Source organism: Antechinus flavipes, chromosome 3 (assembly GCF_016432865.1).
Source record: "Antechinus flavipes isolate AdamAnt ecotype Samford, QLD, Australia chromosome 3, AdamAnt_v2, whole genome shotgun sequence".
Classification (NCBI taxonomy): domain Eukaryota; kingdom Metazoa; phylum Chordata; class Mammalia; order Dasyuromorphia; family Dasyuridae; genus Antechinus; species Antechinus flavipes.
The window spans coordinates 204519783-204534846 of record NC_067400.1 but is presented as its reverse complement, the minus strand read 5'-3'; the positions used below and the strand labels follow the sequence as shown (position 1 = coordinate 204534846).

The window sequence follows — 15064 nt, the reverse complement described above, 5'->3', positions numbered from 1 at the left end:
GACCTGGAATACAAGATCCCACTGAAGGTGGGTTCATTCTAATTCTTCTCTTTAAGAAATTTCTTTGGATTGTACACAGCAACAGCAAAATTATGTGATGATCAATTCTGATGGCTGTGGCTCTTTCAATAGTGTGGTGATTTGTGCCGATTACAATAGACTTGTGATAGACAGAGCCATCTATGGGGTTGTGGGGGCTGAATGTAGATCACAGCATAGTATTTTCATCTTTTTTTGTTGTTTACTTGCTTTTTGTATTCTTTCTTATTTTTTCCCTTTTTTATCTGATTTTTCTTGTGCAGCTTGATAATTGTGTTAATATATATATAGAAGAATTGCACATGTTTAACCTATATTGGACTACTTGCTGTTGTGAGCCAAAACTTGAAACAAGGTGATAACTCAATGGAATTGATAGAAATGATGATTAAGTTTACATCTTTGAGAGTTCACACATTAGCTCACACATTAGTTCACACGTTTGGGAGATTTCAGGGTTCAGTATGAGATATTCAAATTCACACCTCCAATAATCCCACTCTTAGAGGAGGAGCATAAAAACAGCTGAGCTCAGTCAGGAGAGTTCAGTTGAAAAGATTGAGAGGGGAGCGTCAGTTGGAGATAGAGAAGCCATGAGTTGGAATTGAGCTAGAGGCAGAAGCTGCAAGAGCTAAAAGACAAGCTACAAGAACTCTTGGAACCAAGGAGGGAGAGAGGCCTCTAAGAAAACTACCCGGGGCCCAAGGAAATAGATAAGACTTGGAAGGAGAAAATAAACATTTGGATTTTATCAGCTGGCAGCATTTGAAGTGATTATTGATTTGAACTGAAACCAAGGCTGTCTCCTGAAAACCTCCCCAAGAAACCTGCTCCCAGAGAACCATTATTACAAAAAAGAAGAGAACACCACAATTTGCTATCTAGGGGAGGAAGTAGGAGGAAGGGAGAAAAAAAATTGGAACACAAAGTTTTACAAAGGTGAATGTTGAAAATTATCTTTGCATATTTTGAAAATAAAAAGCAAATCAAAAGAAATTTTTAAAAAATCTTCTTAGAGATTGTTGATAAAAAGCAAAGTCCCATATGCACCAAAATGCTTATATCAACCCTTTTTATGATAGGGAAGTGCTAGGAATAAGGAAGATACACTTGGGAAATAGCTAAGAAAATGGTACATGAATATGATGGATCATTGTAAGCAATCATAAATACAATATATTATAGAAAGGATAGAGATACTATGAACTGATGCAAAGTAAAATAAGTAGATCTCAGAGACAAGAAAACAATATACATTCTTTTTCACTCGTTGCCTGTCTTTGTGAGGCTGCTTTCACCATCGTTTGTAGAATCACATACAGAAAGACACTATTGACAAGCAAAAAGTCACCTTTCTCTTTATTATTATTATTCAACAATATAATTGCACATCTCATTTTTGCATGGAAAGTCTTAACACCTTGGGAAAAACCTTTATTTGGTTCATGGCTTGGTCTTTGGGAATGGGAATCTTTTGAGGGTTAAGGTAGTGTATTGGGTCAACTCAACAAGTTTGCTCATTCTTGGGCTGGGTACTCTGATTAGGGATATAGAGGAGAGGGGACTAGAAAACATGTTTTTTTCCCCCCTTAAGAAGCTTATGACCTATAAGTGTCTCTCACTGATACAGAGAGAAAAATAAGGGGTACTACAGAATCAATCCTGCACTTGTGGACTCACAGGGAGGGTTTTGGAAGCCTCTGAAAATCCTTATGAAAATACCAATTATCAATCCCAGGAAACAAGGAAAGTAGCTAGTAGGGGAGATTGTAGGAGGAGTTCAAGCATCAAGGAACATTAGAAATAGTTTTGAACAATCCTCTCATTTCAGTGATGAGAAACTGAGACCAAGTAAGGTAAAGTCACACAAAACATAAATAGAATCAGAACTTGATTCTATCTTTAGATTCATTGTTTTCTCCCCTCTGCCTCCAAGATTTTCTGGCTTCCTTTGAAACTAAGGTCAAATCCCATCTTCTGCAAGAGATTTTTCCTAATCTCTCTCTCTCTTTCCCCCCAACTCCTGAGTACCTATCCTCTGAGATTACCATCTATATACAAACGTATATATCATATATGTACATAATCATTTTGCATGTTGTCTACCTTTTTAGAATGAGCTCCTTGAGATCAAGGACTAACTTTTGCTTTTCCTTGCATTCTTAGCTCTTAGTGCAGGGTCTGGCACATAGCAACAAATGCTTATTGATTGGTTGATAATAACATACTGCCTTACACCCTACTAATCTCAATTCTGATTCCTTCAACTCTCCTCACCATATCCTTTAGAGCTGTACCCCAAGACTTGGATGTCCATCTAGGCCAGCTACTATAATTCTTAGAATGGGCTAAAGATGTAACTCATAACTTTGTTCTGTTTTTAGTGGACAATCAGCCTGCTAAGGATACAATTATGACAAACAATAGATCAATTACTCACACCCAAATGTCAACATTTGTTGCCACGAAATCTCTTTTCCAGCCTCAAATAATTCAGTAACTTGATATATTCCAATTTTCTTTTTCTCCTTGAATAGCTTTAGTGCCCCAAAGAAGCCACCAGTATTTTTGACTTCTTTTCTCTTGGGGAAATGTGTAGCTCTGAGAAAGCAGTAAATAATAGAAACAGTAGAGATCTGGTCCTGCAACTTTTTGTTGGAGTGGAAGCAGTTCCTGATAAGAACTGTATTTTGGGTATTCAAGAGCATTTACAGGAGCCTCACCTGTGTTCATTACATGATGTTACTATTTACAGAAAATGAAATAATTAGAAAATAATTTTTTTTTTCTACAACGAAGTTTGAGCATCCTCAGGGCTTTGGAAAGCTGGATTATTTCGTCCCCCAGTGGAATGTTCTTCAGCATAGGGGTTCTCTGCTTGTTTAGTGTCTTTTATGTTTTTCCTGTTATATAAAAATAAAATATTATTATTATTTAAGAACTCTACAGACCAGAAGAAATTGGCACTAGGCCCATGATTTCATTAAAATGAAGCAGTGGTTCTCAAAATGAAACCACTTGGACCTCTGGGGGTCCTTAAGACTCTTTTCTTTCATAATATTCTCTCATAATTCTCATAATAGTTTTGTCTTAACACTACTACATAATAGTACTTAATACTTAATAGTAATATCTTAAAACTGATTATTATTTATTTACTACAGAACCTGTGAAGTAAGACTTTGTTCATATGCTGCAATCAAAATAATATATTGCAACAGACTGAAGTAGACATGAAAATTCAACTATCTTTAATTAAAGCAAATTATTAAAAGGATTTGCAATACAATGCCACTTTTCTCACTGTTTAGTTTTTCCCATAAAATATATTATTTTAATGAATTAATAATATTTAGATTTCAAAAATCAGGTTTAATTTCCAGTGTGGTACATATTAACAGATATAACCCATAAACCAAAACCTTTCAAATACTCAAAATTTTTTAAGAATGTAAAAAAGGTCTTGAGACCAAAAAATTTAAGAACTTTTAATGATAGACATTTCTTCTGCCAATACATACTGGCACTTTTTCTGCAACTTATAATAGTCTCAGAAAGTTGGCTGAAACATTGAAAGACTAAATAACTGACCAAAAACACAGAGTCAACTTATGTCAAAAGCAAATTTAGAAACTAGGTTTCCTTAGCAGCTATGCTTGTTGTCTATCCAATATATCATGCAAGATCTCTGATAGTGTACTAATAAAATAAAGGCACAAATATCAATGAAATTTTAATTTCATTCATTTAATTTAAGGTAGATCACAAGTTTTCATCCACACATTTAAGTACCATATACTGGGGATGTAAGAATTTTTTAATGTCAGTTTCTTTCCATAAGGATTTACATTCTACTACATAACTTAGATCAGAGTTTCTTAACTTGGGGGACAATAAAATTTCAAAAACATTTGGATATTTGCATTTAATATTTATTTTTTTCCTTTGTAGTCTCGTGAGTGTGTATGTGTATGTGTGTCTGTGTATATATATATATATATATATATGAATTAAAACCCCATGGTATTTTAAGGAACCTTGAGACAGGTAGAGTGCTGGCCCTGGAGTCAAAAAGACTTGCCACTTCCTAGCTGTGTGATACTGGACAAGTCACTTAATCCTACTTGCTACTTGCTACTTGCTACTTGGGGAAGAAAATGACAAGCCACTTTGGTATCTTGGCCAAGAAAATCCTAAATGGAGTCACAAAGATGTTTGAAATGACTGAAACAACAACTTTTGAATCCAAATCAAATGCTTTCCCCCTACTTCATCACGCAGAATTCTTTGATGAGGCTTTCAAAGACATTGCCTTAATCATCTTTACATTGGCCTTAAGAGGTAGATAATATGCATTAAGAACACAGCATGACCATTGCAAAGAATATCGCCTCTGAAATCAAGGAAGTTAGGTTCAAATCCTGCCCTTATCATTTAATACTAATGTGACTTTGGGAAAGACACTTTAATTCTCTAGAATTCGGATATCTCATCTATAAAAAGAAAGCCTTGGATTAAATGGCCTCTAAAGTCTTTTCCATTTCTCAATCTATGATCCTGTTTTTTCACTTTACAAATGGGAGAACTGAGGCTCAGAAGAAATATGTGATTTCTACGAGTGGTCATACATAAAATTGTTATTATTTGCATTTTCAATAGCCCAAGTCTTGTTGCTCCTAGTTCATTGTTCTTTCCTTTATACCAGATGTACCATATTCAATGTAACAATGTAACAAGACTCCCGATTAGTTAAAACTACATTAATATGTAATTAAGAAGTGTTTAACAAAATTATATACATATATAAATTTATATAAATATATAAAATACAACATAGATATTTATGGTTTTCTAAGTCAATATGTTGCTTCCAATGGTCCATTTCTATTTGAGTTCAAAATGAATGTTAAACTATGCAACATATTTTTACTTCTCCATTCAGCTTACAAACCCTAATGATACCCATCTATGTCGAGGTTGAGATGAAGATTCCCAGTAACTTAGGCAAAGCCTTGTTGAGAGGAATTTCCAGGAAGATGCAATCAAGATGGGTTGTAATCTACATTTTGGGAGAGTGCCCCCATCAATGAGATTGCAGAGCCATTAAAATATAAGGATATTGAAGTTCTAGTATATAGACCTCTAGAAAAAGCTACTTACTTCTTTCGGTCTCTGACACCAGTATAGATTAAGTACACAATTCCAATCACCACAAGTCCCATGACCACTCCAAATACAATCATCCAAATGGTGACTGGTGGCTCATAAGGAGGTGCTATTGTGGGAGGGATGCCCACAAACTCCAAACTGTTGTCATTCAAGCGAAAGGCATCATTGATGCGGCCCCTATAGAGTCTGTAATTAAGAGCACAACTAATTAAGAAAGAACCAAAAGAGAAATAAATTATAAAAATGCTACATAATAACAAAACAGAACTCATTAGAAAACCCTGCTATTGGGAAAAATTAAAAACAAAAGGAAAGGGGAGTAGCAAAGGATAAAATGGATATTTTCTTTTTTTTTAAAAAAAAAGTCTAGACAATTAAAAAAAATAAATCAAGCCAATCTCTAGCATCTCTCAATTTCTGAAGTTTAAAAGCTCACAATGACAACTTAATAATCAGCTTTCAAAAGCCCATGTGAGCCTTTGTGACTTCTGCCTGGAAATCACTTCAAGGCTACCTGGGAATTCCTTTTAGCTAATGGATCTGAAGTCATAAATATCTGTACCCTCCAAGAATTGCGCACCCCATCTAAGATAAATCTAGGTTAAATTTCTCGGGCAGAACCCATGCTAATGTCAGAATCTATTTATTCCTAAGGGAAAGGGAGCTGAGCTCCTATGATAATAGCATATAATAGATTTTTTTCACCATAACTTTAACACGAGACTTTAAAATGGTAATTGTACCAGTTGAGGAGTAAGAAATCTCTAGATATGATTCTTCTTCTTCTGTCCTTTTTGTGAAAGACATTAGGAGAAGAAAGAAGGGAGATGTGGTATGCTTCATTAATAAGGGATATCTTCTCCCTCAAGATACATACATACATACACACACACACACACACACACACACACACACACACACACACAGAGAGAGAGAGAGAGATTCTCAGGACTTTTAATTCATGTCACTTTAGCTAGAAAACAAAGTGTTACCTGACTGCTTGTTCAACTTCTTCTCGGGGAACATAGGTCCCATTCTGAGGGATAGTGACAAAGAAATAGAAGGAAATTCTGGGTTTCAAATCAAACACTTTCACATTTTCATCCCTAGGGAGAAACATAACATACATTATCTTTTATGATATATATGACATAAGAAGTAACATAAAGTCAAAGGACACTAATTGATCATATGCAACTTTCTGTTCTAGAGGGTGTTCAGTGTTCAGAAGAGAACAGTAATATGTAGAAAGCTTGGATCATCATCAGGTCCCATGAATCATGGTTGTTCATTCAAAAATCAGTCATTATGTCTTTAAAAGTTATCTTTAAAATATTGTCCTCTGATGGACGTGACTCTTTTCAACAATAGGTGATTCAGATCAATTCCAATAGACTTGTGATGGAGAGAGCAATCTGCATCCCAGAGAGAATTATATAGACTGAATGCAGATTGCAACATGGTATTTTCATCTTTTTTGCTATAGTTTGCTTGCTTTTTGTTTTCTTTCTCTTTTTTTTCCCTTTTTGATCTGATTTGTCTTGTGCAGCACAATAAATGTAGAAATATGTATAGAAAAAACTGCACATGTTTAACATACATTGGTTTATCTTAAGTCTAGGTCGGGAAAATGAGGGTAAAAATTGCCCCAACCAACATAGAAAGCAGTAAATTATGATGCAAACTACAGTGGTCTTAGAGCCAGGGATCTTGATGCTACTCTCATCTCTAATGTTTCCTATCTGTATGACCTCAGAAAAGTGAGTTAGGCTTTCTGGGTCTTCATTTTCTTATCTGTAAAATATTGTTCAGTCATTTCAGTCATGTCCAATCTTTTTTTTTTTAATTAAAGCTTTTTATTTTCAAAATATATTCATGAATAATTTTGACATTTGCCCTTACAAAACTGTGCCAATTTTTTTCCTTTCCTTCCCCCTCCCCCACTCCAAGTCAATTGGCAAATGATCCAATGTTTTGGGTTTTTGTTTTTGTTTTTTTGCTGAGGCAATTGGGGTTATGTGTCCTGCTCAGAATCACACAGCTAGGAAGTGTTAAGTGTCAGGTGAGATTTGAACCCAGGTCCTCCTGATTTTAGGACTGGTGCTCTATCTACTGCACCACCTAGTTGCTCTAATCCAATATGTTAAAAATGTACAGTTCCTCTATACTTATTTCCCCAAATATCACGCTGCACAAGAAAAATCAGATCAGAGGCAGTGGATAGAGAACCAGTCCTGAAGTCTGGAGGACCTGGGTTCAAATCTAGTCTTAGACAGTTAGTACTTTCTAACTGTATGACCCTGGGTAAGTCACTTAACCCCAATTGCTTAAGGGGGAAAAAAAAGAAAAAAGAAAACTCAGATTACAAAGATTATGCAACTCTATGACTTAATTTGAGGTTTTCTTGACAAAGTTATTGGAGCAGTTTGCCAATTTTTCCACATCCCCTTCAGCATTTCTCTTGCCTCTTCAATTATTTTAGTCAATTTGACAGGAATCAAATATTACTGTGCATACTCTACTAATTACGTCTGCCCACTTAGTTCTTTAGCATACTAATCTCTGATCCTGATCTAAAAGAGAGGAATATAGGAATGACATAAGACAGTGAAGACCAAAAAAAAAAGAAAAAGAAAAAGAAAAAACTATCAGTAGAAAATGTTTTCATTACAGTTTTAGGCTTCCAGTACTGCTGATAAGATCTACAAAAGAAAACAGGGGCCGTTTCATTTGGCCATGAGGAAAGTTTTATTCTAAGAAGGTGAGCAAGGTGTTCATGTCTAAAAAGGCCTAAGTAGAACTAGGAAGAGAATAAAAATCAGTACCCCACTCAAACCAGTCAGTGGGCCGTAGGATTCTCATTGCTCAGTTAACATGCAACAATGTAAGAAGAATGATAATATGCATATGCTGCATTTACAAGAGCTCCTGAAAAAAAGAAGACTCCTCTTAAAAGAAGAAGGATGATTCTATACCATGAAGGAGAAGTCTAAATAGCCTAAATGAAGTTGGTATTGAGAAACAGTGAGACAGAAAAGGAGGGCTGATTATGCCTCTTCATAGGACTTGACAAATGACAGAAAATATCACCACCATCAATAAACATTCTTCTATTCCTGGCAGCTTCCTTATCCCAAGCAATATCTGATTCACCCCAATTCTATAACAAATACGTTGAATAGTACCCTCAGAATTCACTGAACAAGAGTAGACCTTCAGGTTAAACTGAACATCACCCCCTCAACCAAAATCTGACTCCCAACAAAACTAAGAAAATGCTATGGAATTAAGCCAAGAATCCAAAAGTCACTCACCTAAACAGGATAGTCTGATTTTTTTTTTGTAAAAAATACTGTCTCATGGCAAAAGCAATTGATGACTGGAACAAATACAATTCATTTTCATTCCAGCTATACTGTGTAGGGAGAAAAAGATAAAATGTAAGTACCTTGAGAGCAGAAATTATTTCTCTTTTGCAGTTGCATTCCTAGAACCCAGAACAATGCCTGTTACATAGTCAGCAATTTATAGATGCTTGTTGAATGACTGAACATTTACCCTTTAATCAGCAACTACCTGTTCTGAGTCTGAGCTTTCTCAAGTTAATTAATTACTTTGGCCTATAGGTATGGAAAAATAACATATGTATTTCAATAAATAGCTTTTCTCAGTCTAGTTTTGACTCTGGGATGTACTCTATAATGATTTTTAATATATGCATTATTTCAAAATTCTTGGTACAGTTTTAAATATTAATAGCCTTAAACTGCACTAAGATTTTTGGGGTACTCTATATTAAATTGCCATTAATCACTGTAACCTGAATAGTATGTTGGATCTTTCTAATGTATTTTCCTTCCTTTTCTTTATAGAAAAAAAGAAGTCAGGAGGAAGCCAAGGCCGAGAACTGTCCAAAATAAATCAGATCAGGATTAAAACTCAGCTCCTCTAACTTTCTTTGTACCAGGTTGTCTCCTGTTATAAGTTTAACATTTTTTAAAAATCACTATGCCACCTAATTGCCCTATAATAATTCTTGAATTGTTAGCATAACAAACAAATCTACATGACTATGAAATCTTTTCATGGTTTGGTGAGAAGCAGTATCTGTCCAATTCTGTTGATCTCATTTACCTAAGGTTGATACAATTAGAAGTATCAAACATACCAATCAGAGATTCCACAATACTCGTTAGTGTAACCCAAAGCAGATTAAAATGTAACTGGTAAATATTTAACAAAACAAATATATTAATAAATTAATTAATAAAAATAAATATGTAAATATGTGCAGTGCTTTAAGTCAATATGCAGCCCAATGGAATCCTTATATATGGTTTTTTGGCTCCTATTTCTATTTGAATTTGATACCACTGGTTTACATATTATTGTTGTTCACCCTTTGTGCTCAAAACAGACCAATGACACCATGAGGGTAATGTCTTATGTGTGAATTGGATTAAAGTGAGGCAGAATTTTGCCAAGTTATCAGTCTCATTCTTTCCTTCAGAATCATCAGAGAACAGAAGCAAGACAAAATTCAACATAACTGGTGATAGTCCTACTTACTGAATACACAATACTCACACCAAAGGATGAAAAAGGAGACATTTAGTCAATCATTTGTCTACACTAGCCCAAACATGTGGTTTTAAAGACTCACCTAATTGCACTGATATTTTGACATGGATACATAAAGGAAATCACACAGGCTGATTTATTTTTACTAATACTTCTAGAATGTTGCCAGAAGTGCATAAAATTATTAGAGTCCCTTTACCTGATCCCAACTCCCTTTATTTTACAAATGCCATGTACCTGTATTTGTATTTTTATTTCCAGTTGAACTCTAGGCAGCTAGTTGAGGAAATGAATAGAATGCTCAACCAGGAGTCAGGAGGACTTATCTTTGTAAATTAAAATCTTACCTAATTAAATTAAATTAAAATTTAGGCTTCATAGCTGTGTGAACTTGGGCAAATCACTTAATCATGTTTGTTCAGTTTCCTCATTTGTAAAATGAGATCAAAACAAAATGGCAAACCACTCCAATATCTTTGTCAAACAAAAACTCCAATAAGGTCATGAAGTCACATACAACTGAACAAAAAGTTGGTCCTTATAAAATATGCCATAACAAACACTAATTCTTTTTTTTTTTTTTCCTGAGGCAATTGGGATTAAGTGACTTGGTCACATAGCTAGAACAAACACTAATTCTAACACTAGAAACATTCAAAAATGAAACTAATTTGACATACTTATTTCTCTACCTGGAAGAATTCTCAAATATGTATATCATTGTAAAAGTAACTGAGTAAAAGAAAACCCATTCCCTCTTTTAGTAAGGTGATTGAAGTAGTGTACAAACCATCTTAACAGTGGGTAAACAACATTTTACTCTGAAATGAATAATGGTATCTTTGACTCTTATTTACATAAATTTTGTACTTTAACACAGAAATCTTATTGATTACCACAACAATTTCAAGAGATAGTAACAAATGCTAACAAAAAAACCAGCTCACAAGTATTAATGTTATATCACTTAATGTTTTAGAGAGAGCTCTTTACATATATAACATTTGATATTAACCAATTTTGTGAGATAGTCAAGAAGGCTATTATTTCTCTTCCCCTATTTAGTAGATAGAAAAATTGAAATTCAAAAAATTTAAGTGTCATGTCCAACATTACACAGATATACAGATCATGGCAGAGCTGAGACTTTAACCCTCTGACTCTAAGTCCAGAATCCTCTCCAGCTTTTTTCTTTCCAGTTCAGTCATGTGAGATTCTTCATGACTCCACTTGGGAATTTCTTGGCAAAAAACAAAACAAAACAAAACAAAAAACTGAAATGGTTTGCCATTTCATTCTACAACTCATTTTACAGTTGAGAAAATTGAGGCAAACAGAGTTAAGTGATATGCCAGGGATCACACAGCTGGTAATTATCTGAGGTCAGATTTAAACTCAGTAAGATGAATCTTTTTGATTCCAGGTTCAGTACTCTATTGACTGTACCATGTCCCTTTCTAAAGTAAAAAAAAATCCACAGGGTGAAGTTATTAGGAAAGGAGTATGATTTCTACTTTTCTAGATATACTGGTGGTTTCTTATTAGGCCCTCTTTCTGAAAACTTAGCAAGAAAAATAATGGGAAGAGCTATCCAGGTTACTTACTGCATCATCTCCAAATGCTGATTTCAGACTTATCCTCACTTTGATGCTGTAGTCATTATCTGATTTAAAAGAAATGGCAAGGTTGAGCAGTAGGAAAACTACCATATCTGGCTGTACTTTCATTTTTCCCCAGTGCTGGGATATGAAATGGAGAATGAGGAAAGTGGGTAGTGAGGGCAAGGAAAAAGTTATCAGGGTTTTTTTGTTTGTTTGGTTTTTAGCAACTTCAATTCTTTCTTTCCTACTTCTAAGACAAGTCCACTTTCTAGAATGATTTTTATATGTTGTTTTCCACTTTCTGATCTCTTTTCTTTTTCTTTCCATTTTCCCTTCTCTTCTCTATCCCTCTTTCCTTAGTATACAAAATGATAAGTGAGTGGGGGCAACAGTTAAGATTAGGAGAACAATTATGGCTTCCCTCCTCTTCCTTTCCTCACTTTCAAACTCTGGGTCTTAAAATATATTTAATGCAATACCCATGATTATATCAAATGAAGAATTACAGAACTTTGGAAGTGGAAAAGATCTTAACAATCACTAATAAGTCCCATCATTTCACAGGTAAAGAATCAATCAGTAAACATTTAATGAGCACTATGTGCACAGCATAGAATAGGAGATGAACACCATCAGAGATAATCCAATATTTATCCATTCATTCTCCAAATATTTATTTAGCACTTCATCTGTGGAAGGTATTATATTATGTATATGGAATTACTGATAGGAGACAGTAGAAAATAGAAGAACTTATGCTCTGAAATGATTTATCTAGTACTTACAAGGACTCCAGGCAGGATTCCAACCCACAGAAGTACCTCTGTTTTGTTCTTTCAGCCATGTTAATAAGGGATTAAAGTATGTGAGCAATGGTCCTGCATCCATTGTCTTCTTTCCTACAACATTTTCTAATGCTTTTGTCCAAGGTTCTGATTTTCCCAGGTTCAGCATAGCACTGTACACAAAAAGAAAATTGGAAAGATGTTTAGAGCCATTTGGGAGATTCTACTTCTGCAGCCAAATGAACAATCCTAAATTAAATTTCCTTCTTAGGCTGTTAAATAAACAAGGTCCTTTGATTTGGGAGTTTTCTCCTATCCATATCTATCCCATGTCTGTGTTCCTTTTATATATTGCAATCAAAGCCTTGGAGTTGTGATACCAAAGAGTATCTTCTCCCAGTGAGATCCAACCATCCACTCTTACCTCTTTAAAAACTGAACATCTATACCATAAATAATTGAAAAAAGATGGGTTCTTTTTTCCTTCCTTTTTCAGAAAGATGATCAAATGAAAAGCTACACATAAAAACGAGTCATATCAGAGAATGCATAAATGGACAAAAGGAAACAATTTCTTACAGCAACTTGTTCCCAGCTTCAGTTGAGTTGGTAATGTCACACTTATGAAGAATAGTTGATGGCTGAGCGATTCTACAAAGAGCTTCATGGAACTGGAACTGATAAATAGTCCTTGTATAATATCTATACAAGAAACAAACAACAATCTCAAAGTTAATTACTTGAGGACCATCACAATAGGACATGGAAGTTTAAATTATACCTTACATTCTCCTTCCTCATACCATACTCTGAAATCCAATGACAGTGATTTTTTTGGTTCTTCTTCACATTTAAGATACTCCATCTTCTGACTCTGGACATTTCCAGTGACTGTCTGGGATGCTCTTCCTCCTGATCTCTGCCTCCTGGCTTTCTTCAAGGCTCAGCTAAAATCTTAACTTTTATCTCCCTTAATTCTAGGATCTTCCCTCTGTTCTCCAATGTCCTATATATGCTTGTTTGTACATGGATAACATTTTCTTTTGCAACATGACTTTTATGGAAATATTTTGCATAACTTCACATATGCCTTCTCAATTGAAGGGGGTGAACAGGGAAGAAAAGAGAGGATCCTTCTTGAATATCAAAAGTTTTAAAAACAAATGAAAGAATTGTTTTATATGTAACTCAAAAAAATGTTTTAAAATTTTTTAAAATAAAATGAGGAGGTTAAACAAGATCAGGAGTTGTTAACCTGGAATCCAGTGAACTTGGATGGAAAAAAAATACATTTTTATTTCAATATAATTGGTTTTTTCTTTATAATTCTGTATATTCTATTGTTTGCATTAAAAAAAAAAATTCTGAGAAGAGATCTCTCAGTTTAATCAGACTGTCAAAGGTTATCTGCCGCATTATAGTCAATTGTCTACAGAAGCAACACATAAAGCTATGAGAATAAAGACATTACCTGATGAAAGAATAATCATTAGCAACATGAAAGAGAGCAGCAGGGTCACAGTAGGTTTCATCATGGGGTAGGGGTTCCACTACACCAACTATCTCACGCCTTGGGAGAAAAAAAGAAGGGAATTTTAGAGTGAGAACATTTTCTTCATCAGAAGGCAAAATAAATAGCTATCTAGGACAATGAATATTGCCTGATAAGCCACAATGGTATTGATAATAATGACAAAGATGGTGATGATGTTGATGTTGGCATAAGACAAAGAGTTTGACAAGTTATATAGATCATGGGTTAAATTCTTTTTATACTACCTTCAAGCTAAGAATGGTTTTTACATTTTAAAATCCAATAAAACCTTTATTTAAAAATATAAAAACTATTCTTTTCTCTTAGATCACACAAAAACAGGTAGCAGGATGGATCTGGTTTCTGGGGCCATATTTTGCCGACTATAAAGAATCAAAGTGAGTCAGCAAGACATCATGGGTTGCCCTCATGTCAGAAGAACCCAAGTTCAAGACCTTCTTCTAACATATACTGTGTGGTACCCAGATAAGTCAATTCTCAATGTCTCAAGCATTTCATTAGACTACGGACCAAGGAAAGGGTGTTCTTTTTATTCACCTAACTAAAACTTAGCTTTTTTTATTGAACAATTAAATTTTAATTTAACTTAACTTAAACACTTTAAAAATCAAGTGTTAAAAAATTAAACTTAGAACAAGTTTTTGCTGTAGTACTTAATACTTTGTACCAGACATTTACAAAGATTCAATTAATTTTGGTGATATTTGTCTTTACCCATTTAATGAGCTAATAGACCAAATTGACCACAAGAGATAGGAGTTTCTTAACTTCCTATCCTAGAAAATGAGACACTTATTAGATGTTCTGGCCACATCACTATAATTAATTGATAAAGCCAAATTTGTATTCAATAGACCAAATCATGAGTAAGTCAAGGTATTGTTGGGATATTAGCCTACTTAGTTTGCTTTTTTACATATAATAATTTTGAATAGATTTTTCACATAAACAGCTTGCTATTTGCAATATTGCATATGGACTTGTGAAGCTCAAATCAAGCCAATTTCTGGTGGCATTTGTAGTATAATATTTAGGAGCACATCTGCCATAACCCTGAAACAATCAGCCTAAGCTTCCAAATTTATTTTTCCTGATTTTCATATCATTCTCGCTAACATCCAAGCTCAGTTCTTTTCCCACTGCAATCACAATTTTACTAAATTTTTGTTAAAAATGTGGGTTAGAGTCAAGAGTCATTAAATTTATTGTGGTTTAGTTATTTCAATTGTGTTCACATCTTTGTGAAACTACTTGGGGTTTGCTTGGCAAACTGGACTGGTTTGCCTTTTCCTTCTGCAGGTCATTTTATAAACAAGCAGGGTTAAATAACTTGC

General features: G+C 34.4%; 1 protein-coding gene across 2 annotated transcripts in view; it reads right to left on the bottom strand.

Moving 5' to 3' along the window:
• Positions 1–1371: 1371 nt before the first annotated feature.
• The window catches only part of ACE2 (angiotensin converting enzyme 2), a 73354-nt gene continuing 59661 nt past the window's right edge, over positions 1372–15064 (bottom strand). For both annotated transcript variants that reach the window (XM_051984467.1, XM_051984466.1), the window contains exons 13-20: positions 13647–13745; positions 12755–12877; positions 12176–12348; positions 11394–11452; positions 8523–8623; positions 6201–6314; positions 5200–5394; positions 1372–2942 (exon numbers count right to left, since the gene is read on the bottom strand). In XM_051984467.1, the coding sequence (XP_051840427.1) occupies positions 2828–2942; positions 5200–5394; positions 6201–6314; positions 8523–8623; positions 11394–11452; positions 12176–12348; positions 12755–12877; positions 13647–13745 (979 nt within the window). In that variant the 3' untranslated portion in view covers positions 1372–2827. The remainder of the gene's footprint in view (positions 2943–5199; positions 5395–6200; positions 6315–8522; positions 8624–11393; positions 11453–12175; positions 12349–12754; positions 12878–13646; positions 13746–15064) is intronic.